Source organism: Rhincodon typus, chromosome 2, assembly GCF_021869965.1.
Source record: "Rhincodon typus isolate 14 chromosome 2, sRhiTyp1.1, whole genome shotgun sequence".
NCBI classification, from domain to species: domain Eukaryota; kingdom Metazoa; phylum Chordata; class Chondrichthyes; order Orectolobiformes; family Rhincodontidae; genus Rhincodon; species Rhincodon typus.
Window position 1 is genome coordinate 97,886,600 of NC_063333.1, and position 26,745 is coordinate 97,913,344.

At 41.5% G+C, this 26,745-nt stretch overlaps 1 protein-coding gene across 10 annotated transcripts in view; it reads left to right on the forward strand.

Annotated features, from left to right (window-relative positions):
* The first annotated feature begins 1,037 nt into the window (after positions 1–1,037).
* Positions 1,038–26,745, forward strand: part of snx10b (sorting nexin 10b) — a 69,353-nt gene continuing 43,645 nt past the window's right edge. The window contains exons 1-4 of one of the 10 annotated variants that reach the window (XM_048617847.1): positions 1,040–1,201; positions 4,487–4,538; positions 8,337–8,404; positions 21,443–21,516. In XM_048617847.1, coding sequence (XP_048473804.1) covers positions 21,443–21,516 — 74 coding nt within the window. In that variant the 5' untranslated portion in view covers positions 1,040–1,201; positions 4,487–4,538; positions 8,337–8,404. Of the gene's footprint in view, positions 1,202–4,486; positions 4,649–8,336; positions 8,405–10,019; positions 10,044–20,957; positions 21,008–21,442; positions 21,517–26,745 lie in introns of those variants that run through there. The other 9 variants (XM_048617803.1, XM_048617810.1, XM_048617817.1 and 6 more) reach the window with 9 other exon arrangements.

Sequence of the window (26,745 nt, forward strand, 5' to 3'; positions counted from 1 at the left end):
TCCGGAATCAACCTAGTGTACCTCCTTTGCACCCCCTCCAGTGCCAATACATCCTTTCTCAAGTAAGGAGACCAAAACTGCACACAGTACTCCAGGTGTGGCCTCACCAGCACCTTGTACAGCTGCAATCTCTCTGCTTTTTATTTCAATCCCTCTAGCAATGAAGGACAAAATTCCATTTGCCTTCCTAATTACTTGTTGTACCTGCAGATGGTGAATAAACGAGTTCCTGGTTAAGCAATGCCTCAAATTTAAACTTATCTTTGTTTTCAAACCTCTCCATGGGCCATCCAATATATGTGCTCTCCTTAACCCTGGTTTATTGAACATTCCCTTTTCGTATTGTTTCACTGCTCGTTGACCCTACCTTCAAAGCCCTCAACTCTTAAGTTTCCTCCTCTGTCTCTATCTTTTAAGGCATTTTTTAAATCTTAGCACTATGACTAAACTTTGGTCTAATTTTGCATCTTTTGACTCAGTGACAAATGTGTATTGCTCTATTCAAGTGCCCACTTTACAGCTGTTCTATACATATATGTTGAAGTTCTGCCATAATAATCAGTTTTCATTGACGTCGACGTAATTATTTCCCTTTTCGTTAAATAGTAATTGGATTGTGGTTCGTTTATTTTGTTTTGCATGAAAATGCATAATACACACGAAGTAACTAAATACATTTGTTCAATCCAATTGGGAAATTTGATGTTTCGTGAGAAGCCGGCAGAAAGAAAACAAGAGATAACAAGGTGTAGAGCTGGATGAACACAGCAGGCCAAGCAGCATCAGAGGAGCAGGAAGGCTGACGTTTCGGGCCGAGACCCTTCTTCTCCAGCATCTGCAGTTCCTACCATCTCAGAAAGAAAACAAGTTTTATTCTTACTGTTTCTGAAAAAGACTGTCAACTGTGCAACGAACTGCGTCATCAAACAATGGCACGTTGAAGAACCGGAATTTCCATTTCAGAAGAAAGTACCTTTTTTAAAAAATCTGCACAGCCACGGTATGCCACTTTAAGTATTTGGCTCTGTCTGAGCAAAGGGCGGAAGCAGCAGCAGTAGCGGCTGAGAAGTTGGTCATTGTCACGTGACTGGGATAATCCAGTCTAGGCACGAAATCGGAACGAGCTTGCGCTGGCTTTAGTCAGTGGCGCGGTGCAGTGGAAAGGGTGTGAGGCAACTCAGGGTTTTGGTGCAGTGGGCAGGTGAGTGAAGGACGGCTGCTGGGAGTGGGCTGACTGAAGTTGAGAGTTGAACGTTGATGTGATTTGATTGTAACGATTTCACGCCAGGGGCGCAAGTTTAGAGTCATTCAGCGTAGAAACAGACCCTTTAATCCAACTGACGCGTAATATTCATTTAGTATTTCTCCCATCACCTGAGGATAACCCCGCCAACAATTCTGTGGTGGGGTGGGTGGGGAATGAATCTGAAACGTGAATATTAGAAAACACAGCAGTTTTATAACTTGCGTGTTTTAAATCTGTGGTATTCCGACTGATCACCGAGATTGCTAAGTATTACCCTCGCTTTTCGACAAACCAGAAAGAAACCTGTTCCTAAACTAAATTGGTCCCACCTGCCTGCGTTTGGTGTATATGCTTCTAAATCTTTCCTATTCATGTACTTATCCAAATGAGAGACCTTGTGGAGAACCGTTAGTTAATACTAGTTAGAATTGTAGCTTTTGACAAGTCTGCTTTCTTTCCCCTTTTAAACAATATCCGCACTGTCAAACCGAGTGCTTCCTTATTTTCATTTTCCTTTTGACTGTGGCCCTTGGCCTTTTCCTTTCCGTTTGCTAGAATGCTGGCAGCTAAAATTTGTGTATTGATTTTTAAGTGACGGTACCAAGCACGCATACTAAACGACTAAGGAAAACAGAAATACTGGAAATACTCGGTCTGTCGGGATTTCCAATGGGCAAGTGTTTATATTGTTAGGTTCATCAGGTTCCTGCCTTTTGAATTTACCGTTTCCTCAAATGACTGGAAGTGCCAGGGTCCAATATCTCTTCTTGTGTATACGGTAGTTCAGACACAGTATTGAGACAAAACCATTATGAGGAGGATGTGAGTCATGCCAAGAGTGAGGTATCCTGCGTAAGCAAAGACAACTTGATCATGTTTGTGCAAAACATTTCTTTCTGGTTTGCTGAACAGTGAAGGTAATACTTGGCAATCTCAGTGATCAGCCATAGTGGCACAGATTTAAAACTAGATGATTGGAGAGTGGCAAATGTTATTCCCTTGTTCAAGGAACGGAATAGGGATAACCCTGGGAATTACAGACCAGTCTGTCTGTCTTCTGTGGTGGGCAAATTACTGGAGAGGGTTCTGAGAAACAGTATTTATGATTATTTGGAAAAGCACAGTTTGATTAGAAATAGTCAGCATGGCTTTGTGAGGGGCAGGTCATGCCTCACAAGCCTCACTGAATTCTTTGAGGATGTGACAAAACACATTGATGAAGGTAGAGCAGTAGATGTGTATATGGATTTTAGGAAGGCATTTGATAAAGTTCCCCATGGTGGGCTCATTCAGAAAGTAAGGAGGCATGGGATTCAGGGAAATTTGGCTGTCTGGATACAGAATTAGCTGTCCAATAGAAGACAGGGTGGTAGTAGATGGAAAATATTCAGCCTGGACCTCGGTGACCAGTGGTGTTCCACAGGGATCTGTTCTGGGACTTCTGCTCTTTGTGATCTTTATAAATGACTTGGATGAGGAAGTGGAAGGGTGGGTTAGTAACAAAAAGAAAGTTGCTGGAAAAGCTCAGCAAGTCTGGCAGCATCTGTGAAGGAAAAAACAGAGTTAATGTTTCGGGTCTGGTGACCTTTCCTCAGTGAGTGTGCCAATGACACAAAGGTTGGTGGAATTGTGGATAGTGTGGAGGGCTGTTGTACGTTGCAGCAGGATATTGACAGGATGCAGAGCTGGGCAAAGAAGTGACAGATGGAATTCAACCCAGAACAGTGTGAAGTGATTCATTTTGGAAGAATGAATTTGAATACAGAATACAAGATTAATGCAGGATTCTTAGCAGTGTGAAGGAACAAAGGGATCTTGGAGTCCACGTCCGTAGATGCCTCAAAGTTGCCACCCAAGTTGATAGGGTTGTTAAGAAGGCATATGGTGTGTTGGCTTTCATTGGCAGGGGAATGAGTTTAAGAACTGCGAGGTTATGCTGCAGCTCTGTAAAACCCTGGTTAGACCACACTTGGAATATTGTGTTCAGTTCTGGTCGCCTCATTATAGGAAGGATGTGAAAGCTTTAGAGAGGGTGCAGAGGAGATTTACCACAATGCTGCCTGGACTGGAGGGCAGGCCTTATGAAGAAAGGTTGAGGGAGCTAAAGCTTTTCTCGTTGGAGCGAAGAAGGATGAGAGGTGACTTGATAGATGTGTACAAGATGATGAGAGGCATAGATAGAGTGGATAGCCAGAGACTTTTTCCCAGGGCGGAAATGGCTATCATGAGGGGGCATAATTTTAAAGTGATTGGAGGAAGGTATAGGGGAGATGTAAAATGAAGAGTATGCAGGTTAGTTTGATCTTAGAGTAGGATAATAGGTCAGCACAACATAGTGGACCCAAGGGCCTGTACTGTGCTGTGCTGGTCTATGTCTAAAACACACAAGCTATGATGCTGCCGTACTTGTAAAATTCCCATTTCATATTATTCACTACGCCCCAAATGGCTGGTGAGGTTATCTCTTCTGTACAGTTCCAATGACACCCAAACATCGTTTTACTAATAGATGAGTCCAGAAAGTTGTTAACATCAACAACTTGTGTTTGTGTTGTCATTTATTGTACTCTAATTCTCCTGAGGCATTTCATAAGAATGTTACTGACTAGAATTGGATAATGAGTTGCATGAGGAAATATGGAAATCTTGACACAGGGAAGTCCGTTGCCTAAGGCTTTAATGATGTATGGTACAAGTCCCCATGAGTGCTAAGTGATGGAGTGACTAAAATCAGGGATGCTCAAGAAGCTGATATTGTAACTTGGAAGTTTGTTCGGTTGACGAGGATTGCAAAGATTGGAAAAGCAAGGCCATGGAGAAAACTGGAAATAAGGATGACAATTTTAAGATGGTGTTGCTTAACCAGGGAGCCAGTTTAAGTCAGTGGGGTCCGAGGCAATGGACAAATGGAGTTTGATGTAAGTTACATTATAGATGTTTATATTTGGAGGAGCTGAAGTTTGAGGGTGGAACGTGAGAGATTGACTATTCCTGTGCACTCCTGACCAAAATCTTAGAGAGGTAAGAAAGGCATAATTGAAGGTAAAAGCAAATATTGCGGTTACTGGAGATTTGAAATAAAAAGGGAAAGTTCTGGAGAGACCCAGCAGGTGTCTAGCAGCATCAGTGTCAGCAAATGAAAGAGAAACAATTTACATTTGAGGACAATGACTTTCTTTGGAACTCATGGTTCTGAAGAAGAAATGTCGGAATCAACATTAACTCTTTCTGTCTCCACAGATTCTGCCATAACTGAGGGTTTCAACAGCAGATGAGCCTAGGCAGAGAGGAGGTGGGTGATGCTACAAGAAGTGGAAATAGATGGTTTTAGTAATGGCGTTAATGAGTGCCATCACAGCCTTGGTGCAGATGTGGGCAAAAGAGATGAACTTCACGAGTGAGGTGAGAATAATTGCCCTTGACATTAAGGCAGCATTTGTCCAAGTATAGCATCGAGGAGCCCTAGCAAAACTAGAGTAGATGGGAAACAGGGAGAAAGTTTTTGACTAGTTGCAGTCATACCTAGCACAAAATAGTGACTATAGTTTTTGGAGGTTAATCATCTTCCCAGAGGTGAGGATTCTACAACTGTACTACAAGAACCCCAGACAGCTCCTTATCTGCTTTGTCATTGACTTTTCTTCCATCTTGACTCTATTGCTGTCAAAACTAGATGGCATGGACAGATTGGGTGGAAGGGCCTACTTCCATGCTATAGACCCCTATGACTCTGGTCAGAAGTGGGGATGTTTACTGAAGACTGCATGATGTTCAGCATCATTCATGACTCTTCAGACATAGAAGCAGTCCGTATCCATTTGCAGGAAGACCTGGACAACATCCAGGCTTGGACTTTTGTGTGGGACAAATGTTACTTGTCTGCTTAAGTAGCAGGCCATGACCACCTCCAATAAGAGAGATTCTAGTGATCTTTCCTTGACAATCAATGGCATACCATCACTGAAGCCCTCATTATCAATATCCTGGGGGTTACCACTAATCAGAAATTGAACTGGATCAGCTAAATAAATACTGTGGCTACAAAAGTAGGTCTGATACTAGGAATTCTGTAGCAAATAACTTGCCGCCAGACTCCCCGAAGCTTGTTCACTACGTACAAGATGCAAGTCAGTAGAGTAATGGAATACTCTTCATTTGTCTGGTTGAGTGAGCTGAAATAACGGGCATGAAGCTCACCGTATTCCATGACATAGCAGCCTGCTCGATTAGCACCCCGTCCACCACCTTCAACCTTCAATCCCTTCACCGCTGATGCACAGCGATTGCAGTGTCAACCATCTTCAGGGTGCACTGGAGGAACCCACCGAGGTTCCTTCGACAGCACCTTCCTATCCTGGAGCTCCCTTCCTGTTAGCTTTGAGTTTACCTAATCCCTTATGAATGCCATGGTTGAAGAAGGAAGCTTCCTACCATGTTGAGGGTAGTTGGCGATGAACAATAAATGCTGATCTAGCTACTGGCATCGATGTCCTGTGAATGAATGGAAAAAAAACGTTGTAGGAAGTTGACTTTGGTGTCAACTATACCTGTCAAACTGCCTGATGATTTAAAGCCAGCAGAGGGGTTGTGAGAGGTGGCGGTGAGGGAACCCTGGTTGTTGCCAGCCTACATGTGGGTAGTGACTCTGTTTTTGGCTGATGTCACTAAGGGGCAGCACGTACATGGGAATTAGGAAGATCCTCAGGATAGATCCTTGGGGGCCAGAGATGATAGGTTTTGTTTCGAAAGTGAAGCTGTTGCAAGTCATTGTCCTGTTCTGACTAAATAGACAAGAAGGAAACTATGCTTTTGGAGAAAAAGGGAAAGGCCATAATTGCCAGAAGATTTGTAGCTCGGGTTGTGGATATGCTCGCCAAGCAGGTAGGTTTGGTTGCAAATGTTTTGTCACCCTGCTAAGTAACATTTTCAGTGCGCCTCCGGTGAAGCGTTGGTGTTCTGTCCCACTTGTTATTTATTTGCCCCAGTTTGTTGGGGTGTTTGGTACCACTTCCGGTTCTGTTTCTCAGTGGTTTGTACACCGGGTCTAATTCAATACGTTTTTGATGGAGTTCCGGTTAGAATACCAGGCCTCCAGGAATTCCCTGGCGTGTCCCTGTTTGGCTTGTGTGATTATTGATGAGTTGTCCCAGCCGAATTTGAATCCTTCGTTGTCAGTGTCTCACTTGTCTGTCTACACAGCAACGCTTCACCTGAGGCGCACTGACGATGTTTCCTAGCAGGGTGATGAAACATTTGCAACCAAACCCACTGGCTCGATGAGCATGTCTACAACCTCAGCCACAATTGCCAAACTGATTCTTCTATCATCTGGTATTTACATTGTGCACTCCCTTGATTTGAGTGGAACTAAAGTGGTTGTATTGGCTTTTCCATGTATTTTATCCTAGCCAAGTGACACTGAGGCTTACAGGTTGCCAACACAGGGTGACTCTATGAGTAGATCTTATGTTCACATTTCTTACAATCATTCTGTGTTCAATCATCCAATGATCTGCATGCAAAATAAAACTTCTCTGTACCTAGGTATATGTGACAATAGCAAATCAATGCAAATCAAAAGTTTCTACCAGTGCTGTGGTCAAGATCAGTTAATCTGACAATTAAACAATGGACCTACATAATTTCTATCATGCACTGAGGTCTCAGATCATCAGCCGGTGTTTTTTTTTGTTAGACGCTATTCTTGAAAACGTTCTAATTTTAAACCAAGTACTTCAAAAAGGGACACAATCTCTCTAATAGTCCTGTGCAAATCTCCATTCATTTCTCGATCTAAATTTGACTGTCTCTGAGTTTAGACTTGGAGAATATCCAATCCAATTATAAACCTATCTTTATATTGCAGCCAAATTCTTAAAATCTGGTTACAAATTTTTAAATGCAATCTGTAAGGTATTAATGGAGAGTCAGTTATAATATATTAACAAACTGAGTCACGTTTTGTTGCACATTTGGCATATCATTAAAAATGGTCAGTGCTGAAAATACGTGGAACCTGTCAATGTCTGCAGAAGAGAGCACAGAATTGAGTAGCACTGTGGATTACACATTGGTCTTTTATTTAAATCCAGGACAAACCAGTGGGGTGAAAGTCTGCTGTACTGGCTGATTTGTAACTTTGCTCTGTAAAATCGATTCAGGCTGCTCAGATGGCCAACATACCACACTTTGGTTAAAAACCATATTTTTCAAAGGAAACAAACACAGAAATGGGTCTGCAGTCTATAATGGGTGGTTTGCTGTTGAGCCAGCTCCTTACTATCTTTGCAGTTTCAAGAGATCACCATCCGGTCTGTTTTGACTTCCCTTCTGACCCTTTGAAGGATCTTAGCTTGAGTTTCTTTAGATGTGACACTCTGAATTGCGCTCTCTCCTTCCAGAGAAGGCCACTTAATTTACATCAATGAATTTTGGCTGTATCAGCCCACGTTCTTGGGGGGAAAAGAAAAATGTCCATAGTGCTTCAGGGTTTTGACCCTGGTCATCACCACGTGCATTTCTGGTATCAACCTCTCTGGATCTTCTCAGAACCCTCATCAGTGCCTCCTATATCCTTTTCATACAATATAATATCTCCTTTTCAAAAGAACTACCTCACAACTGAGAAAATAAGATTCAGGAGTACCCAGTTTGAGCATTATGCTAGACGCATATTCTCCTTGCATTAGAAAAATGATGGGACGTGAGGGTTGAACTACCTTGAGCATACGATTGTGCTGTGGAACAAGGGTCTTGAGCTCTGATTTTTAAAAAAATATACACTATGGGACAGGCATGGCTTTGCATTCAACCTTTTTTATGCCTCTCTTTGATTTGTACATCTCTTTGGAGTTAGGTCAGCCTTGACGCTCCGTGAACTGAATTGGGATTCCCAAAATACTACTTCCTAACTAATGCAAACTAATGTTTAGGGAAAATATGTATCAAGTTTCCTATTAATTATATATATTCATATTTAGTCTTTGAAGATCAGGTTTCATTCTTGTAAATTTATGTGACACTGCCATCTCACTCATGTCAATATATCCTACATAAGATATGGTGCCTAAAATTGTTCTCTGTATTCCAGGTGAGGTCTAACCAGGGTGTAGTATAACTAGAAGCATAAAGCCTATCCTCTTGTACTTCATCCTCCAGGTATAAAGTCCAGCATTTTATTAGCATTTTGATTTATTTTCTGTACCTATTCATGATATATTAATATCAGAAGTCACATGACACCAGGTTATAGTCCACAAGGTTTATTTGAAATCACAAGCTTTTGGAGCGTGCTCCTTTGTCAGTTGAAGTCACTTCACCTGACAAGGGGGCTGTGCTCTGAAAGCTTGTAATTTCAAATGAACCTGGTGTCATGTGACTTCTGACCTTGTCGACCCAGTCCAACACTGGCACCTCCACGTTATGCTATTTTAATGAACTATGTAGAACAGAAAATCTCTTCAGGCCTTCATTGCTCCTAGCTTCTAACCAGGCTGGAGAGTCTAGACATAGTGTCAAGATGATGGATTGATTATTTGGCATTGAAAAGAGGAGCAGTTTTTTTCATTCAGAAGATTGGAAATTGCGGGATTGTGGATGCTCATTCAACGCTGAGATCGATATTTATTTGGTTTCTAAGGGATTTGCGGATAATGTGAGAAAGTGATGTTGAGGTCGATGATCTGACTGGAGTAACAGGAAAGCTATATAGTCTTCCCTTCCTGTTTACTATCTATGTATGTAAAGGAATATCGACTTGAATACTGAGTTGTGAGGAAATGCTCTGTACATCTTCGTCTAATTTCCACCTATTTACTCCTTAATTCATCACTGCCTTCTGCTTTCTTTCTCTTAGCCATTTTTGTATGCATTCTTTTAAGCTTCAGTTTTGTGTGTGCTTTGTCAAATATCTTTTGGAGTTCCATGTTCACATAAAGCATATTATCCTCATCCACCTTCTCCATTACTTTATTGAAGAACATAGGTGTAATGTTTTTTCTCCTTTTAAAGGTCAGTGTGGATTTACTGATTTAACCATACTTTATCAAATGGCAATTATTCTTTCCTGACTACTGTCATCAAGAAATTTCTTTGACTGATGTTCGGCTGATGTTGGTTTAGTTGCTAAATTTATCCCTGTTGCATTTTCTCAAATAAGGTGCAACGATTATTTAAATGATTTGAATGTGAACCGAGGAGTTATGGTTAGTAAGCTTGCAGATGATACCAAAATTTGGAGGTGTAGCGGACAGTGAAGAAGATTGCCTCCGAGTACAATGGGATCTTGATAAGATGGGCCAATAGACCGAGGAATGGCAGATGGAGTTTAATTTAGATAAATTGGAGGTGCTGCATTTTGGGAAGGCAAATTGGGGCAGGGCTTACACATTTAACGGTAAGGTTCTGGGCAGTGTTGCTGAACAAAGAGACCTTGGAGTACAGGTTCATAGTTCCTTGAAAGTGGAGTCACAGGTAGATAGGATAATGAAGAAGGTGAATGGTATGTTTGCCTTTATTAGACAGTGCTTTGAGTATAGGAGTCAGGAGGTCATGTTGCAGCTGTACAGGACATTGGTCAGGCCACTTTTGGAGTATTCATGCAATTCTGGTCTCCCTACTATAGGAAGGATGTTGTGAAACTTGAAAGGGTTCAAAAAAAAAATTTGAGGATTTTGCCAGGGTTGGAGGATTTGAGCTCTCGGGAGGGGCTGAATAGGCTGTGACTATTTTCCCTGGACTTTCGAACGCTGGTGGTGATCGTATAGAGATTTCTAAAATCATGAGGGGAATGGATGGGGTAAGTAGACAAGGGCTTTTCTCTGGGGTGGGGGAGTCCAAAAGTAGAGGGCATGGGTTTAAGGTGAGAGGGGAAAGATATAAAAGTATCTAAGGGGCAACTTTTTCATGCAGAAGGGGATGCACGTATGGAATGACCTGTCAGAGGAAGTGGTGATGGCTGTTATAATAGCAACATTTTAAAAGGCATCTGGATGGGTGTACGAATAGGATGGGTTTAAGAGAGATATGGGCCAAATTCTGGCAAATGGGAGTAGATTAATATGGGATATCTGGTCTGCATCGACAAATTGGACCGAAGGGTCTGTTTCTGTGCTGTACATCTCTATTACTCTATTTGTGATTTTCCAATCCACTACTCCTGTATCCAAGCTGCATTGGAAGACACTAGCTAGAGCCTCTACATCTTGTACCATTCCTTCTAAAACTGACAATGAATCTCAATCGGTGATTTTTCTACTTTTGAGGACAGACAGCTTTTTAAGTGCAATGTCCTTAGTGATTTTATCCTAACCAATATAGCTACTGCCTCTTCCTTTACTGTTATGTTGACAGTATTCTTGGGGCTGAATCTTACAGTTACGTCCAAGTTGTATTGAATTTTTTTGGAGGGATTTGTGCCATGTGGCCTGGTGAATTTCTTGCCATATCTTACCAGACTCCCTTACTAATAGCCTATGGCGGTTCTCCTGTGTGATTTCCATCCCACTTTCCTACATACCAGTCCTGGAACAACTCGCCACTGAGCCAATACCTGCCCACGCACTGGCATCCCTTGAGTGTGCTACCTTTGAAAGACACTGTGCATGTGGATGAGTGTTGGCAACCTGGCATTGCCCTTCACTGGCGTTGCCATGGCATGATTGTGCTGCCCAAAGTGCACAGGTGACATGGCTGACACTTCCTCGCACATGCAACTTCATTCTGTCACCTTGATCATTGTTTAATCATCACACCACACGCATTACCTCTCCCTACCTCCAGTCTGTCTAAACTCCTGAGTCAGCTCTATTCTGTCCCCATTCACCACTGTAGGCATGCATCTTGTCACTGACGAGTCGGGAAGTATCAAATACAAGCAAGCAATCGGATGAATACAACCTCAAACATGAGCATCTTTTACAGAATGCAACAGGGAATCAGAGAATCCCTACACTGCAGATAGAGGCCGCTTGGCCCATCAAGTCCACACCTTTGAGTGTCCCACCCAGACCCGGCTACCAAAGTGTCCCCGTAATCCCACGTTTCCCATGGCTAATCCACTGAGACTGCACATCCCTGGATACTTCGGGGAAACTTAGCTTGGCCATCAATCCAACTTGTTCATCTTTATTGAAGGAAACGGTAGCACCCGCACCTGCCGAAATCCATGCAGTCATATGAAGAACGTGTGAACTCCACACAAAGTCACCCAAGACTGGGATTGAACCCTGGTCCCTGACACTGAGGTAGCAGTGCTAGCTATTGTGCCATCCTAAAAACACACTGAAACAAATCCGAGAGACTGACCATCAGCCCTACAATGCAGACCACATTTCGGAATCATGGCAAAAATAATGTGACAGTCAACAATTATGTTCCACCCTCATCTATGGGAAATGAGTGCCAATGAGGTTCTGTCCAGCTGGTAGTGCCCAATACAACTGAGCTTTGTCATGGACAAGGGCTGCTTCCTCCTCGATGCTGTCACACTCCTCCTCCCCTAGATCCTCAGCATCCAGCACATTGCCTCGTTGCCCGTTCCAATTGTGCAGAGCACAGCTTGCCAAGATAATGCGACCCCCTCTCTCCAGACTAAACTGGGGCTGCGTCCAGACCGGTCAAGCAGCAGAACTGTATCTTCTGCAGCCAGGGCGATGGTGGAGCAGTGTGGGCAGCATTTTATCCACTCCAGTGGGTTAAGCAATAGTGTCATGAATGATGGTTGCAGTGGGTGTCACATGTTCCCCAGTAGTCAGCCTTGTAAATTGCCTGGGGCCTCAAGCACACCAGGTATGAGAGTGCTTCACTATAGTCATGGTAGCTGCTAATCCTGGGCTTGCTATTGGTCTTGATCCTTCTGCATCCACTTGCACCTTCTTGAGAAGGCAGCCTCTGAGTGCAAGACCCAAATTGGGCATGGTAGGAGTGGGAAAAATTCTTAGGTCTCAGGACAGTCATCAGTGGTGAGCCCTACGAGCACACGTTACTGTACAGTGAGACATGATGTACGGGGGACATGTCTACATTGGGCATCCACCTTGTATCTCTGTGTGTAACCTGTCAAGGTGCCATGCTGGCTGTGTGACTGCTACATGTCAGTGAGAATGGGCTGTTTGTAACTCTACACCTTCCTAACCATGCTGCTATGTCAAGCACTGAACATGCCAGTGCATTCTATACAGTCATAATTACATGATAAATGATGACTCAGACTTGTCTGGCACACCCGGACCTCAGACTTCCCCTTCAGCTAGCGCTGGCCTTTTGTACTGTCATTTTTGCTAACTTCAACATTACTGAGATGCCAGCATCAATTTGCAAGGACCAAAGGCGTGGAAGAAATTACCTTTGGACAATATCTGACCCCTAAGCACACTCATTCTGAATGCATACGAAATGGCAATGATATCATTTAAGATCCAGTGTAAAAGCATTTTACAAACAGCAGTTTCATGCTTTTTTTTGGAGTAATATTATGGCATCCAGCAAATATGGGTCCCATGCATTCACCTATGAAACTGGCACTTGCCCTGGGCACTGCCAGCCATTTTCTAATAGCACTTCCTTTCCAGAGAAAGGAAAGTGAGGACTGGCAGCATTGATGGTGATGGATGCCATGAGTACTGAGCTCCAAATATTCACCGGGTTAAACCTCCCCCATTTGCCAATCAGACGGTGTGCCCCTACATTACCTCTCAGTACCCAATGACTCATTTTGACCCATGCTCCCCCAATGTGCAGACCCACCACATGAAACTTTGGATATGATTGTCCTTCCTGAACCCCAGCATTACACCTTGATGACAGCCAGCTTGCTCCTTTACACTCTAAAGGCCACGGTGGTGGTCACGACCAATAACCAACCGTCACCACCACCGCCTCCCTTCCCAATTTATTTCAAATTCCAATTGTGAATTGAGATTCCCCTGTCACCATCCTTAGCCCCATGTCTATAAATGCCTCTGCTTCCAGCCCCCACTCAAGCTTTGACTCCCTTACCCCTTCCATCTTTGATCCCCCACCTCACAGATCCATATCCCTAGCCCTGCACTCATCCCTGGAACATCTAGACATCAAAGACACCTACGTCAGACTCCTGCTCGTTGACTACAGCTCTGCCTTCAACACCATTATCCCCTCCAGACTGATCTCAAAACTCTGTGACCTTGGTCTCGACTCTGCCCTCTGCAACTGGATCCTCAGCTTTCCGACCCACAGACTGCAATCAGTGAGGATAGGTAAGTGCATCTCCTCCACAATAACATGCAACACTGGAGCTCCTCAAGGATGCATCCGCAGCTCCCTACTGTACTCCCTTTATACCTATGACTGTGTTGCCGAATTCCAAATGAATGCCATCTACAAGTTCGCTGATGAGGTTACCAAAGTGGGATGGATATCTAACAATGATGAGTCAAACTACAGAGGAGGGATAGAGGACTTAGTGACATGGTGCAATGAAACAACCTGTCTCTCAACATGAGTAAAACTAAAGAACTGGTCATTGACTTCAGAAAGAAAGGAGGAGAACACGCCCCCATCTATATCAACGGAACTGAGGTGGAGAGGGTGAAGAGCATCAAGTTCTTCGGAGTGACAATAACCGACAACCTGTCCTGGACTTCCCATGTGGATGTGACAGTCAAGAAGGCACAACAATGCCTCTTCTTCCTCAGGCAGCTCAGGTAATTTGGCATGTCCATAAGGTCCCTCACCAACTTCAACAGATGCACCATTGAAAGTATACTGTCTGGGTGCATCACGGTCTGGTATGGCAACTGCTCTGCCCAGGACTATAAGAAACTACCGAAGGTGGTGTGCACAGCTCAGACCATCACAGAAGCCAACCTTCCATCCATGGACTCCGTTTACGTGGCTCACTGCCGGTGAAAGACGGCCAACATCATCAAAGACCCATTGCACCCCAGTAATGATCTCCTACAACCTCTTCTGTCAGGCAGAAGATACAAAAGCCTGAACAAACGCATGAGCAGGTTCAGGAACAGCTTCTTTCCTCACTCTTATCAGACTGATGAATGGACTCTCTACCCTCAAAAAATGCAAATCTTGCTAATGTTGATCTTGCCTAGCGCATGCTCTGTGCAATGTAAGTTGTATGCCTCTCTCTAAGTCTTTTGATCTGTACATCTTTCGCTTATTATGATCTCCCTGTACCTCTCTTAAAGCTTTTCACAGTATTTCAGTACACATGACAATAAATCAATCAATCAATCAATCAATCAATCAATCTTCCTCTTAACCCTTCAACAATATCGACAGATTGACACCCCTGACTGTAACTGTCTCTGACAGTCAGTACCTTGGCATGAATGACCAGACCCCTACTCCCTGACTAATGATATGCATTTCCCCTGACTGCTTGTATTGGGCTGACCGCCAGTGCAGTCTAGGGGATGTCTGGCAGAGATCCCTGGGCTTTGAGTGTCCCAAATGGACAACTGACTGTGACAGAATTTGTGGACTGTGCCTGCTACTTTCCAAGTCTATATTAGGATAATTTAACTTCCTCATTGCTCTTACGTTTCCTTACAAGCAGTCTGCAACCTTGTGCCTCTACTTCCTTGCCACTATTTGATGGACTTCAAGATACATACAGCAACAATAGCTCTTCTATTTTCCTTTTAATTCTAACCAAATTGTGTCTTTGGTCCCTCAACTATATTATTTGACTTTAGCGCTATTGTAGTTTCTTGGGTCAATACTGTGACCCCTTTTTCTTTTCTCCTTCCCTTCTTGAACACCTTTTTTTTGGCCATCTTAAGTTTCCAGTTCCCAGTTCCCAGTTCCCAGTTCCCTTCTTTGAGCAAGGTTTCTGTTATTGCTTCTAAAATCTAATTCCATGCAGCAAGCTGCAACTTGCCAATCTTAGTAACTCTACATGTGGATAAATTCACACTGCACTGAAAACCTGTCTCATTCTGCCTTGAATTTTTCCTGCATTTGATGCTTTTTTCCCCCTATTTCTGAATTCTCTTTCACTGCTAGAGCGATTTTTCTCACTTTTTTTTTGTCTAATGTCTCATTCTGGTTTAGCCATCAACTTACCAAATTAATGTAAGCCTCCCTACTGTACTAGTTGATCTTCCCTTAACAACAATGGTTCCAGCTCTATTGAGGTATAGCCTCTGAATTTAACTAGTTCTTGCTGCCCTTGGAATCTGAAGAGCACTTTCCCATACCAGTTCCCCATATGATGCTCAGCAGTTTTTACTGTATATGTTAATTTCTCTTAGTAACCTTTCTCAAACGCATTGCATCATATGTATTTTTAATTTGCGTGTTCAGTCATGTTATGACACATCACTGGGCCCAGTGTGATTTGAACTCAGACCTTCTGGCTTAGAGATAGGGAAGCTATCACTGTGCCACAAGATCCCAGTAACCTTCACAAAAGATTTTGCAAGAACTTCTTCATAACCATAATGAGAAGATAAGGTCACATAAAGTGGAGCCTCAATGCAGATTTAGCAGATAAATTGGGATAAAGGGCAAAGGGCTTATGATAATACCATTGCCATTGTCGTGGCGAGAATAGTTCAAGAAATGAAGATGTAGTCAATGTAAAACAGAGGGAAGGGTGAAAAGTGAATGCTTAGTTAATGAAGTTCTCAATGAGTGCCAGTTAATGGCAGCAGCACAATTATTGTAACACAGGAAGAGGGCAAGTGAATAGATATTTTTAAACAACCTGTTCAAACTTGTTATGACTCACCTCTGGAGCAGGTGGGACATAAACTAAGTCTGACCCAAAGTCAGAGACACAAACAACTGCATTACGAGGGCCCCTAGGGGACAATATATTTCACACAGCTGAGACCAATGCAGATTATTGATTGTTGTGTTGTCGTTCATGAGGGAATGAGTGAATGTGTTCAGGATCAGAACAAATTCAGCGATGGTGAATGGTTTCAGTGTCACTTTAATTAAGAGCTGGACATTCTGAGCCATCCTGGAGAAGTCTGCAAATATGAAGTGATTTATATATATGGTAAAGGGCTAATTGGAACCGGAAAACCTTAAATTCCCTTTTCATCTATAGTTGACACCAAAAGGACTAATAATCTTTGCTCCATCCTAAATTGTGGCATTACAGTATTACTTTTACATTGAGATATTATGCTTATGATTAATATGAATGTAGCTGAATAAGTAAAGAACTGGAATGTTTGCCAATGTGTACATATTGTAGGGGGATAGGGTGTGCAACTACATCCAGGAGCAGGAATCTATCCTGAAAGGAAACAGTAATGGGGGTGGCACGGTGGCTCAGTGGTTAGCACTGCTGCACTCAGTGCCAGGAACCCGGGTTCGATTCCAACTTTGGGTGACTGTCTGTGTGAAGTTTGCACATTCTCCCCGTGTCTGCGTGGGTTTCCTCCAGGTGCTGCGGTTTCTTCTCTGTCTGAAGATGTGCAGGCTAGGTGGTTTGGCCATGCTAAATTGCCCATAGTGTTCAGGGATGTGTAGATTAGGTGATTATAGGGGGATGGGTCTGGGTGGGATACTCCGTGGGTCAGCATGGACTTGTTGGGCCAAAAGGCCTGTTTCCACACTGTAGGAATTCTATGATAATTCTAGCACCTCCTTTTTAATATTGCAGATGTCGAAAGGTATTTCAGAGAATAAAATGCATTGAGTATTAACAGGAGATCTTAGGAAGATGGTTGGGATACAGGAGACTTTTTCATATTTGGAGAGATTGGCAGATGGAGTTTAATTTAGATAAATGTGAGGTGCTGCATTTTGGAAAGGCAAATCAGGGTAGGACTTATAAACATAATGGTAAGGTCCTGGGGAGTGTTGCTGAACAAAGAGACCTTGGAGTGCAGGTCCATAGTTCCCTGAAAGTGGCAGCACAGGTAGACAGGATAGTGAAGAAGGCATTTGGTATGCTTGCCTTTATTGGGCAGTAGATTGAGTTCAGGAGTTGGGAGGTCATTCTGCAGCTGCACAAGACATTGGTTAGGCCAAATTTGGAATATTGTGTGTAATTCTGGTCACCCTGCTATAGGAAGGATGTTGTGAAACTAGAAAAAGTTCGGAAAAGATTTACAAGCATGTTGCCAGGGTGGAGGGTTTGAGCAAGAGGGAGAGGCTGAATAGTTTGGGGCTATTTTTCCTGGAGCGTGGGAAGGCTGAGGGGTGCCCTTATAGAGGTTTATAAAATAATGTGGGGCATGGATAGGGTAAATAGGCAAGGTCTTTTCCCTGGGGTGGGAGAGTCCAAAACTAGGGGTCATAGGTTTAAGGTGAGAGGGGAAAGATATAAAAGGGATCACTTTCACACAGAAGGTGGTGCATGTATGGAATGAGCTGCCAGAGGAAGTGGTGGTCGCTGGTACAATTAAAACATTTAAAAGGCATTGGGATAGGTATGTGAATAGGAAGGGTTTAGTGGGAAATGGGCTAAATGCTGACAAATGGGACTAGATTTATATAGGATATCTGGTCGGCCTGGATGAGTTGGACTGAAGGTTCTATTACTATGACTCTATGACTATATATGGCTCATGAAAAGAATTCCAAGCATTGGACTGCCTTATCTAAAAGGAGTGGGAGGAAGAAATATGCCGGAGACTAAACTTGGAGCACCAAACCTCTGTTTATGATGTGGGGTGATGCTGTGGTGGAAACTATGAACAATGATGTTGAATTAAATTAAACATTGAAGGACAGTTGATGAATGAAAATCAGGAATGAGATGATTGTTGCATGTACTTAGAATGTGAGGAGATTTGGGAAAAGTTTAATTGTCATACTTAAGGGAGTATATGGAATAAGTTCCACACTTTTCTCTGACTTTTCTGCTTGAGACCTGTTTTACAACTGTGCTGATTTTTAAGTTGTGTAATGAGATTGGCAGGTAATTGAGGTGCAAATTGGGAGTACAAATGTCTGTAATTTCCTGATCCCATTCCCCTTCCTACCAGGAAATTCCACTCTCCGAAATACTTTGATATCTGACCTATCTATCCATCATGTTAAAATTGTTTGTTTATTTCTTGAAAATATAATTTTCCGAACAGTGGCTATTCCCTGTGTGGTAGCAGGACTTTTCTAGCTTTCTCAAGTTTCCATGAACCTATTATAAGCCTTAACAGTAAGTACTAGTAGGATTTGGTGGGAGCCAGGACCAGAGGGGAATTACAATCTGATTTTTCTTCACTTGTGTTGTCCTTGAAGTCCAATATTTTATGCCAAAGCTTACTTTTTCCAAAAGGACTACTGAATAAACAGTTGTCTCTGTCTGGATATTCAAAATCACTTCATAACATATGAATTACTCATGCAAATTACACAACTACAAACCATGACCCACATAGTTTAGTTAATGGGCACAATTTAACAATTATGTTGATGACAATGCAGTAACTTGGATGGAATCAGGTAAAAAAAATTGTTTATGCTGAGTAATTACCATCTTGGTCATTTGAATCTGTTTTCCAGTTGTATTCCTCCAGTTTGAATGAAATATTTCTGGACGCTAAATGCTCTTGCACGCACCCAAAAACATCTACCAGGTACACCCTTTCTACTGTGACGGCCCAAGTGTCTCCAGTCCTACTGCATAATCCTGGTTTAAAGGACACATTTGCTTATGTTCAAGTACATCTTTTCTGGGGGCAGGAGTCTGACTCAGAATATGTAGGTTGCTAGAGTATGCAGCAGTATTTGTTACCAGTGTCAGTCCAGCATTAATGTTCACTGTGGTTTAGGTGTAGTGGATATCACTAATGTGCAACAATAACGTGCTTTTGTGGATCTTAATCTCTGATAATTTCCTACTACACCAGTGTAAAATGTTTCAAAGTCTATATTAGCCAATTTTGTGGTCTGAGTGAAGCAATTAATCTGGTGCTGTTTGTGATGTGGTAATAATAGAATCCCTACAGTGTGGAAACAGACCCTTCAGCCCAACAAGTCCACACCGAACCTTAGAGCATCCCACCCAGACCCATATAACCCACCTAGTCTACACCTCCCTGAACACTATGGGCAATTTAGCATGGCCAATCCACCTAACCTGCACATCTTTGAACTGTAGGAGGAAACCGGAGCACCCGGAGGAAACCCACGCAGATACGGGGAGAATGTGCAAACTTCACATAGACGGTCACCTGAGACTGTAATCGAACCCAGGTCCCTGGCGCTGTGAGGCAGCAGTGCTAACCATTGTGCCACCGTGCCACCCACGCATCTGAGAAACATGTGCAGAGCTAGCTGACAGTGGAAATTGTGATCTAATTAATCTAGATTGATTTTTAATTCCAAGAAACTGCCTTGGAAAAGTAATATATTAATGTGCGTTAACCCAATCTCTCCATATATTGTGCTTCTAAGGAACATTCAAGATTTTCTAAAATGTTTATATTTTTAGCAAAGTCAAGCATAGCAGAGTGAATGCATTGCATTCAGTGTAGAGTCATAACTTGGTTACAGCATGGATCAAGACCCTTTTTTGGTGTGTCTGTACTCTTGCTCTGTCAAATGCAACTTACCTAGTCCCAATTCCCTGCCTTTTTTCTGTAGCCCTATAATTTTTTTCAGATTTTTTTTTTTCAGATTTTTTTTTCAGATTTTTTTTTTCAGTTCCCTTTTGAAACTCATAATTGAATTTTCCTCCACCACATTCTGAGGAGGTGCATTCCACATCAAAACCACTCACTGTGCTTTTTTTAAAGGCAGAAGGTTTTTTATTTCATCGCCTCTTTTTTTTTTGCCAGTAAGTTTCAATTGTTCTCTGGTTTTCAATTCTCCTGGCAGCAGAAGGTTTCTCCCTTTTGTGTTTCTTTTTACTTTGTCTGGTTCCCTCATTTTGAACACCCATATCAAATCTCCTCTTAATTTTTTTTTTTGTCTAATCTATCCACAAAACTGAAGGTCTTCTCAAAGCGCACAGTTCTGTGAAAGCTGTACCTTTTTATGCAAATGTGTGTAGAACATATGTGAGCTGTTTAGCTGACTAGTGGATTTCTAGGCTTTGGCATCTGTATTAATCATTGGAATTTTTAAAATGCAAGGGGTGGCAACTAAGTGCTGACATCCCAAATATTTTCTTCCACTGCTTCCTTTTTCCTAATCTTATTTTTTTTTTTGTTCTAATCTGCTGAAAATGCTGATTCCTACTGAGGCCCCGTTCCATTAATGCAGACAATTCTTTATAGATATTTCTGATCAACTTGTTCAGAGATGTTATGACACGCCTGTGGAAGAGGTGGGACTTTTTCATTTAAGTTAAACTTGGGCCTCCTTCCCCAGAGGTAGGGGCACTACTGCTGCACCACAAGACCCCCAGGCAGCTCATTTTATCCTGCATAACAGACAATTCTTCCATGTATGTTAGCTTGGGTGAGAAGCAATCAGATGTATCTGCTACAGCAGGCTATTTGGCTGTCCAGTCTTAGACATTTGACATTGCACAGAATTTTGGATTATTGGATAGAAATTGGAACCATTATTTGTTCTTCCTTTCCTCCCCCAACTATGTGGCCTGAGATTGGTTAAGAATTGGCTTGATTTCTCTTCTCCTTATTGATTGGATCCCCTCACGTTATTGATCATTACATTCAAGTAGAAGGCCTATCCTCTTGCCTTCTTATCCTGTTGAATATTGATTAACTCAGCACAGACTAGGGATAAACTGAAGGATCTTCCTGCTGTGAGGACCTCATTGCAGCATCTATAGAGGGCATTTGCTGGGCCTTCAGGGAGGTTCATCCTGAACTTTTGATCAGCTATTCAGTTAATACCATCAACTATTCACAAAATAAATTCCAAGAATAGTAGTCAATCCAGGGAGAAAATGGAGAGTTTTAAACAGTTAGGATTGTTAGAATGAAAGTACACTGAAAACTAATGGGATTGTAAGTAGGAGAAACCTCCTCGGCACTTAAAAGAAGTGGCTGCAAAGATGGTCAGTGCATTGATTATAATTTTTTGCAATTCAATACATTCTCTGAAGGTCTAAGCGGATTGGAAAGCTGCAGATATAACACTTCTAGTCAAGAATGGAGGGAGATGAAACAAGAAACTATAGGCCAATTCGTTTAATACTTCTTAGTGGGGGGGATAAAGCTAGAATTAATTATTAAAGAGATAACAGCAGGGCACTTGGTCATGATGCAATCAATCAGTCAACTTAGTTTCCTGAAAGTATAATTTTTTTTTTGTTTGAAGATGGAGCAAGCAGGGGCTGCTAGAAGAAAACCAGTGATTGTGGTGTGTTGGATTTCCAAAAGATGTTCGATAAGGTACTTCATGGAAGGTCACTACTAAAGTTGAGAGCACATTGACACAATGTTGGGGGTAATAAGAGTATGGATAGAGGATTGACTTACAAGCTGGAGATAGGGCAAATGGATCACTACTGTTCAAATCACTACCATTTTCACGTCAGCAATTTATAGCTAGTGGAGTGCAGCATTGGTCAGTGCTTTACAATCTAGATTGATGGCCTGCATGAAAGAGACCAACTGTATTGTAGCCAAATTTGCTGATAATACAAAGATAGGTGGGAATTTAATTTGTGAGGAGGATACAAAGAGTCTGCAGAGGGATATAGGCTGAGTAAATGGGCAAGATTTAACTCGGACTAAACTGTAACGTGGAAAGTTGTAAGTTTGCTGGCAAAGCAAAGTATTACTTAAATGAAGAAAAACTGCAGAATGCATTGGTGCAGGGTGACCTAGGTGTCCTTGTATATAAATTTCAAAAGGTTAACATGCCAGTATGGCAAGTGATTAGGAAGATGAATGGAATATTGGTCTTTCTGCAAGCAGTATGGAGTATAAAAATAGGGAAGTCTTTCTACAGTTCTGCAGACCATTTGTAGGATTACAACTCTTCCTGCGGTACTGGTCTCCTTACTTCAGGAAATATATGCTTGCACTGAAACTAGTTCAGCGAAGGTTAGTAGGCTGGTTCTGGGATGTCAGGGTTGCCTAATGAAGAAAAATTGAACTTTTACTCATTGAAACATCTGAGGTTTTGGGAGGATTTGATAGAGTTGGTGGTAAGAGGATGGAAAAATTGACCAACTAGTGACACTGTTTAAAAATGAAAGCAATATCTTTCAAATGCTGTTTTTTGAATTTTAATGGTGGCTCTTTTATTTGGTTTCTGTTTTGCTCATTCATTTCCCTAGTTTGGCATATTTACCACGGTGGCCATTTTAATATTTCACATAGTTACCTACCCCATAGCAAGAGGCTGTTAATGGTTGCAAATTAATTTTGTCATCTTCCTCCATCTGCCATCACCTGCAATTTAGGCACCTGGATACTAATTTACACCCTACTCCATAAAATGGGAAAGAATTTGTATCCCTGATTCCATGAGTTGGTAATTCAAATTATTATGTGCTTTTTAATATCTTTTAATTTAGCAACAGGAAGTAATCAAGAAAATGATTTGAATGTGAACATAGGAGATATGGGTTAGTAAGCTTGCAGATGACACTAAAAGTAGATGTTTAGTGGACAGTGAAGAAGGTTATAACAGAGTACAACAATATCTTGATCAGATGGGCCAAAAGGCTGAGGAGTGGCAGATGGAGTTTAATTTAGATAAATGAGGTGCTGCATTTTGGAAAGGCAAATCAGGGCAGGATTTTTCCACTTAATGGTATGGTCCTGGGGAGGGTTGCCGAACAAAGAAACCTTGGAGTGCAGGTTCTTAGTTCCTTGAAAGTGGAGTTGCAAGTAGGTAGGATAGTGAAGAACGTGTTTGGTATGCTTGTCTTTATTGGACAGTACACTGAGTATAGGAGTTGGGAGGTCATGTTATAGCTGTACAGGATATTGGTTCGGTCATTTTTGGCGTATTGTGCAATTCTGTTCTCCTTGCTATAGGAAGGATGTTGTGAAACTAGAAATAGTTCAGAAAAGATTTGAAGATGTTGTCGGAGTTGGAGGGTTTGATTTATGGGGAGAGGCTGAATAGGCTGGGGCTATTTTTCCCTGGAGTGTCGGAGGCTGAGAGATGACCTTATAGAGGTTTATAAAATGAGGGGCATGGATAGGGTAAGTAGACCAGGTCTTTTCCCTGGGGTGGGAGAGTCCAAAACTAGGGGTCATAGGTTTAAGGTGAGAGGGCAAAGATATAAAAGGGATCACTTTCACACAGAGGGTGGTGTGTGTATGGAATGAGCTGCTAGAGGAAGTGGTGGAGGCTGGTACGGTTACAACATTTAAAAGGCGTTTAGATGGGTATATTCATATGAAGGGTTTAGCAGGATATGGGCTAAATTCTGGCAAACGGGACTAGATTTATAAAGGATATCTGGTCGGCATGGACGAGTTGGACTGAAGGGTCTGTTTCCGTGCTATATATCTCTGACTGTATTTATAATATCCAACCCTCCCCATTTTGAAAGAGCTTCACTTTTCAAAATTATTACACAGTAATTAATGATTGTAAGGCCATATTTCAAGAATACGTCCCAGACGTATTGTTTAAAATGTATTTTGAATGATCAGCTGCTCCATTTAGTCTTGTACTGTATTGTCATTGCAAATGCAGTTGGAGGTATAATGAATGTGGGGTAAGGTATTTTGAAGAGATTGCAAACAATGGTGTATCTGTCAGTGACTTCTGATCATGGAGATATATAGCCTCTTGAAATTGGGGGGAGAAAAGCAAGTATTTATGCTATGGGAAGGACAGATGGTAGATTGATAAGGGTGGGAGAAGGGATGTAATTTTAATCTAATCTGTTTCTTGGGTAGAACGCTTTTTTTTCTAGACGACCCCACCTGATTTTTAGCTCCACTTAAGTCAATGGTGAGCAATAATGAATGTTTTACCCAATCCCAATTTCCAAAGTGGGTAAGCAGATGCATTGTTTTATTTTTGCAACAGTACATCATCAGAGCTAAACTGAGCTGGTACCTTTCATAGGATGTTTTATTGACCATAAAACAAAACAACTGAAACTAAACCAATGTCTTGTCTTGTGTTGATCAGTTTGTTCTAGGAAACTTAAAATGGTACACAATCTTAGGACATGATGATATGATCCAGATCACAGGAGTGTCTAATTGTTACACTGTGTCCCACTATTGTTGTTTGCCAGCAGTAACATGAAAGCTTAGTTGCTTTTTTTTATTAAAAGCAAGACTATGGAGCGCTTGAGTGATTCACCTTTGTACATTCTCGTAAAGCATGAGTTATTGTTGCACACACTGACGTTTCAGTATTTTGCATTGCTTTTTAATGTCTTCAGCAATCTTAAAAACTTCCTAATTGCCAAATATTCATTTCCCTTGCTCATTTCCTTTATTACTCACCAGCTTCCCCTTTTTTTCATGGTGTCTTCCTTTTATAATGTTTGCAATATTATTCTAATCAATAACCCCTAGATATCTTCTGTCTCCCAAATGTGTCCCATATATGTTCATGTTTACCAGCATTAACCTTACATAGCCAATCTTGTATTTCTAATGTTGGGGGAATGCTCAATTGTGATGGTGTTCTGTCTCACCTGGGTGCTCTCTGTCACTTTGTTAATTGGTTCACGTTATTTAGTTCATGTTTGTTTTTCACAATTTGGGAACCTCACAACTGAATGTGATTTTGGTTCACAATAAATCTTGACAAATGAAACTTTCAACTAGGCAGAGGATTTTGGATAGCTGCCAGCAATTTTGTCCACTTGTTGCAATTCTAACATGGGCAGAATAGGACTAAACAAACAGACTGGTTCAAACTTTGCATGCTTCAAGTTTGTAAGAATAGTTATTCATTGAATAAGTTTGCAAAAGTGTAAGTGGAGAATAGTGGCAATTTTAGTTACAACTAGTTTTGGAATATGTTAGCTCTTTTTTTTGCCACTCGTAATGTCTTTGTTGAGAGTTTTTTTCAATAGTTTAAACCGTTGTGGCCACTTGAGCTCAAGGTATTGCAGAACTTGGAATGGTTTGTTCCCTATTTGTTTAATAATTCACAGACCACAAATAGGTATTCAATTTGGGTTTGTTTAAGCTTTGAAGACTAATTTTTTGAAAATGTTATCTGTGATCATCGTATCATCATGGCTGCAAGTGATTTCTGACCTGTGGAAACCCTTGTGTTATGACAGTATATTGGTGGAATAAATTTAAAATATCCCTTGTATATTCTTACTAATGAAAGTTTAAAAACTCATGCAGAGGACATCTCTGCCAGTGAAGTCACTGCTTTCATGTAGGAATCCCAGCAGCCAATTTGTACATAGCAAGCTCCCAAAAAGATCCTGCTGATAATGACCAGTGAATTAGTTTTTGTGATGCTGATGGAGGGGTAAATTCAAATCAGGCAACCTTGGTTTGATATCTCACTAATGTTGAGACTGCAGAGCTCTTTCCAATGAATTTGATCTTTATTTTCCAGATACAATCTCATTCTTAAATGCATTAAAGCTACAGTCAAAACCAGGAAAGACTAAACTGAATTATCAGTTGAAGAGGGAAAGGCACAAATTGGCAGCTTGTTTTACATGACACACACTGTTCTATTCCATTAACTTCACTTAACGAACGTTTTTATTGGTGTTTTTGTTTTACTGACAATCTGATATCTTCATGATTACTTTTATAAAACCTAATACCAGCTTTGTAATTTCAAAAATCAGCTATATTCTTTTGGACTATTGGCCTTGAACACTTCGATGAAGTGTTTGTATTATGTATTTTGAGGCATGCAAATATTGTAAATGAGTTTTTATGATTTTTGTTTTAATATAGTGAGCACTGCAATAGATAACGTCTTATTTTATAAGATTTTTTAGCCCCATTTCTGCATTGGTCCTGAGACCTGTCAGTGTTGAGTGTAAGGACGAAAGTTAGTGGGTGGGAGCATGAGTTGGCAGTAATTGCACCTAAGTTGGCATAAGGGCTATAAATGGCTGTGGGGATAGGTACAGGGACATATCTTGTTTCCTGGCCACAAGGAGTTTAGTTAGGGCTAAATACATGTTCATGTTTTATCCCATCAATATAAATGAATTCAAACCCAAAACTAGATGATATTCTAAAACACTGCTTCACTTATTTTCTGCAGCATGTTTTAATTTAATTTAATATTTATAGGGCTGGGATGCATTTCCAATGACATTTGAATGTAAAAGTAAATTTCAATGCCAAGGAGATTGTCAGCAATTAAGACTTTAACATGTCATCTTAGAATTTAAATCCAGGAATAGACAAGCCCCAACAATTTCTGGTGTATTTAGTTGGGATGGACACCAATAATAGTATTTTAATGCTCAGCAAGATACTGATTTAAAACAATATTCCTGGAGGAGCAGATTGAAATGCAGAACTTCTTGATTTCCATGTTTGACTTGGCCAGGTGTGGTTGCTACTAAGTACTGAGCATCTCAAAATCTGGGCTAAAATTGTTTCAGAGATAGCAGGAACTGCAGATGCTGGAGAATCTGAGATAACAAGGTGCAGAGCTGGGTGAACACAGCAGGCCGAGCAGGAAGGCTGACGTTTCGGGCC